The 1,485-nt window shown below is 48.6% G+C and overlaps 1 protein-coding gene across 1 annotated transcript; it reads left to right on the forward strand.

Annotated features, from left to right (window-relative positions):
• Positions 1 to 563: 563 nt before the first annotated feature.
• On the forward strand, positions 564 to 1,016 carry H310_10288 (hypothetical protein; the record flags this gene model as incomplete). The annotated part of the gene is made up of 1 exon (XM_008876628.1): positions 564 to 1,016. The coding sequence occupies one exon, from the start codon at positions 564 to 566 to the stop codon at positions 1,014 to 1,016; it is 453 nt and encodes a 150-aa protein (XP_008874850.1).
• Between the last annotated feature and the right edge of the window lie 469 nt (positions 1,017 to 1,485).

Raw genomic sequence — 1,485 nt, forward strand, 5'->3', positions numbered from 1 at the left:
AGCTCTCGCGCATACAATACCTGTCGAGCAGCGCTCAACAATGCGAGACATCTCCATGGCCACGGGCATATCGCTGGGGAACCTTAGCCGGCACCTCAAGAGAGGAACGTTCCAGCGCCGCTTGACGCCACTCCTATCCGACGCCAACTAGCTGGAACGAGTCGAATATTACCGCTCGCATGCGCTCGCGGAAATCGCAGGCGAAGCCGGTTTGCCCGAAACCGTCCGATTTGACAACATATGGGACGTCGTCCATTTGGATGAGAAATGGTTCAACGCAGACAAGGACCGACGAAAGGTTTAACTTGTGCATGATGAAACACCCCAACGTCGGTCGTGGCAGAGCAAGCGGTTCATACCCAAAGTGATGTTCGTTGCCTCCGTCGCTCGTCTGCGGTTTGACGAGGCTCGTGGCGTCCTGTTTGACGGGAAACTGGGCATGTGGCCTTTCGTGTCGAAGATTCCTGCTGCGCGGACATCACGGAATCGAGCGGCATCCACTCTGATGACAACGTTCGTCATCGAACGTCAATGCCGATGTCTATCGCGACTTTGTCGTCAACATGATCGTACCTGCAATCAAGGCTTTGTTTCCAAGCACCAACAAGCGAGTTGTTCGCCAGCAAGACAATGCGACACCGCATCGTTGCATCATCGACGCCGCGTTGGCGTCTGTCTCGACTCATGGTTGGACGTTTGTGATACGCCGTCGGCCTCCAAACAGTCCGGACTTGAACGTGTTGGACCTAGGCTTTTTTGCCTCCATTCAATCCCTACAGCTGAAGAAGGTCAGTCGCACAGTGGATGAGGTCATCCAGTACATCCTCGCTGCCTGCGATGAGTTGAGCTATGAGAAACTCGAGAACGTCTTTCTCATCTTCCAAGCGGTGATGAGGCTGTTACTCGAGCATGGTGGGAACAACAACTACGTCATGCCTCGCCTGAAAATGGCGGCTATGCGCCGTGCCGGTCTTCTGATGTCGAACGTGTCCTGCCCTGTCTATCTTCTATTGTAGGCTAGGATTAATAACCAATGAATGTATTGATTGTCTTGGTGAACCAATCATATGAGTTTGGTTTGAGTAATGTGAAAAAAGTGTGTTTTTCTTTTGGTAAAATATTGTGGGACAGAGGAAGTATTATACAGTGCACTCAATAAACTTAAGTACACACATCAATTTTCCACAAAATCGTCGATAACATTGCTTGATGTTTTAATTCGAGGAGGCAATCATATGGACCTTCCAAGCAAGACTAGATTGTTCGTCGAGGTAATATAGCTGTTGGCTTCTTGGAGTTGTGAATATTAATGACACATGCATAGAAATTTGCGAATTAATGATAGATACAATGAAGAATATTGAAAGACATAAACATGATTTGGTCGTAAACCTTTCTTCCATATTTCACAAGGACCTCAACGCAGCATTTTGGCATTGAATCGACAAGCTTGTCGAGCGTCGCTTGGTCAATTTCCTCCCATGC

Source organism: Aphanomyces invadans, assembly GCF_000520115.1.
Source record: "Aphanomyces invadans strain NJM9701 unplaced genomic scaffold supercont1.25, whole genome shotgun sequence".
NCBI lineage: Eukaryota > Oomycota > Saprolegniomycetes > Saprolegniales > Verrucalvaceae > Aphanomyces > Aphanomyces invadans.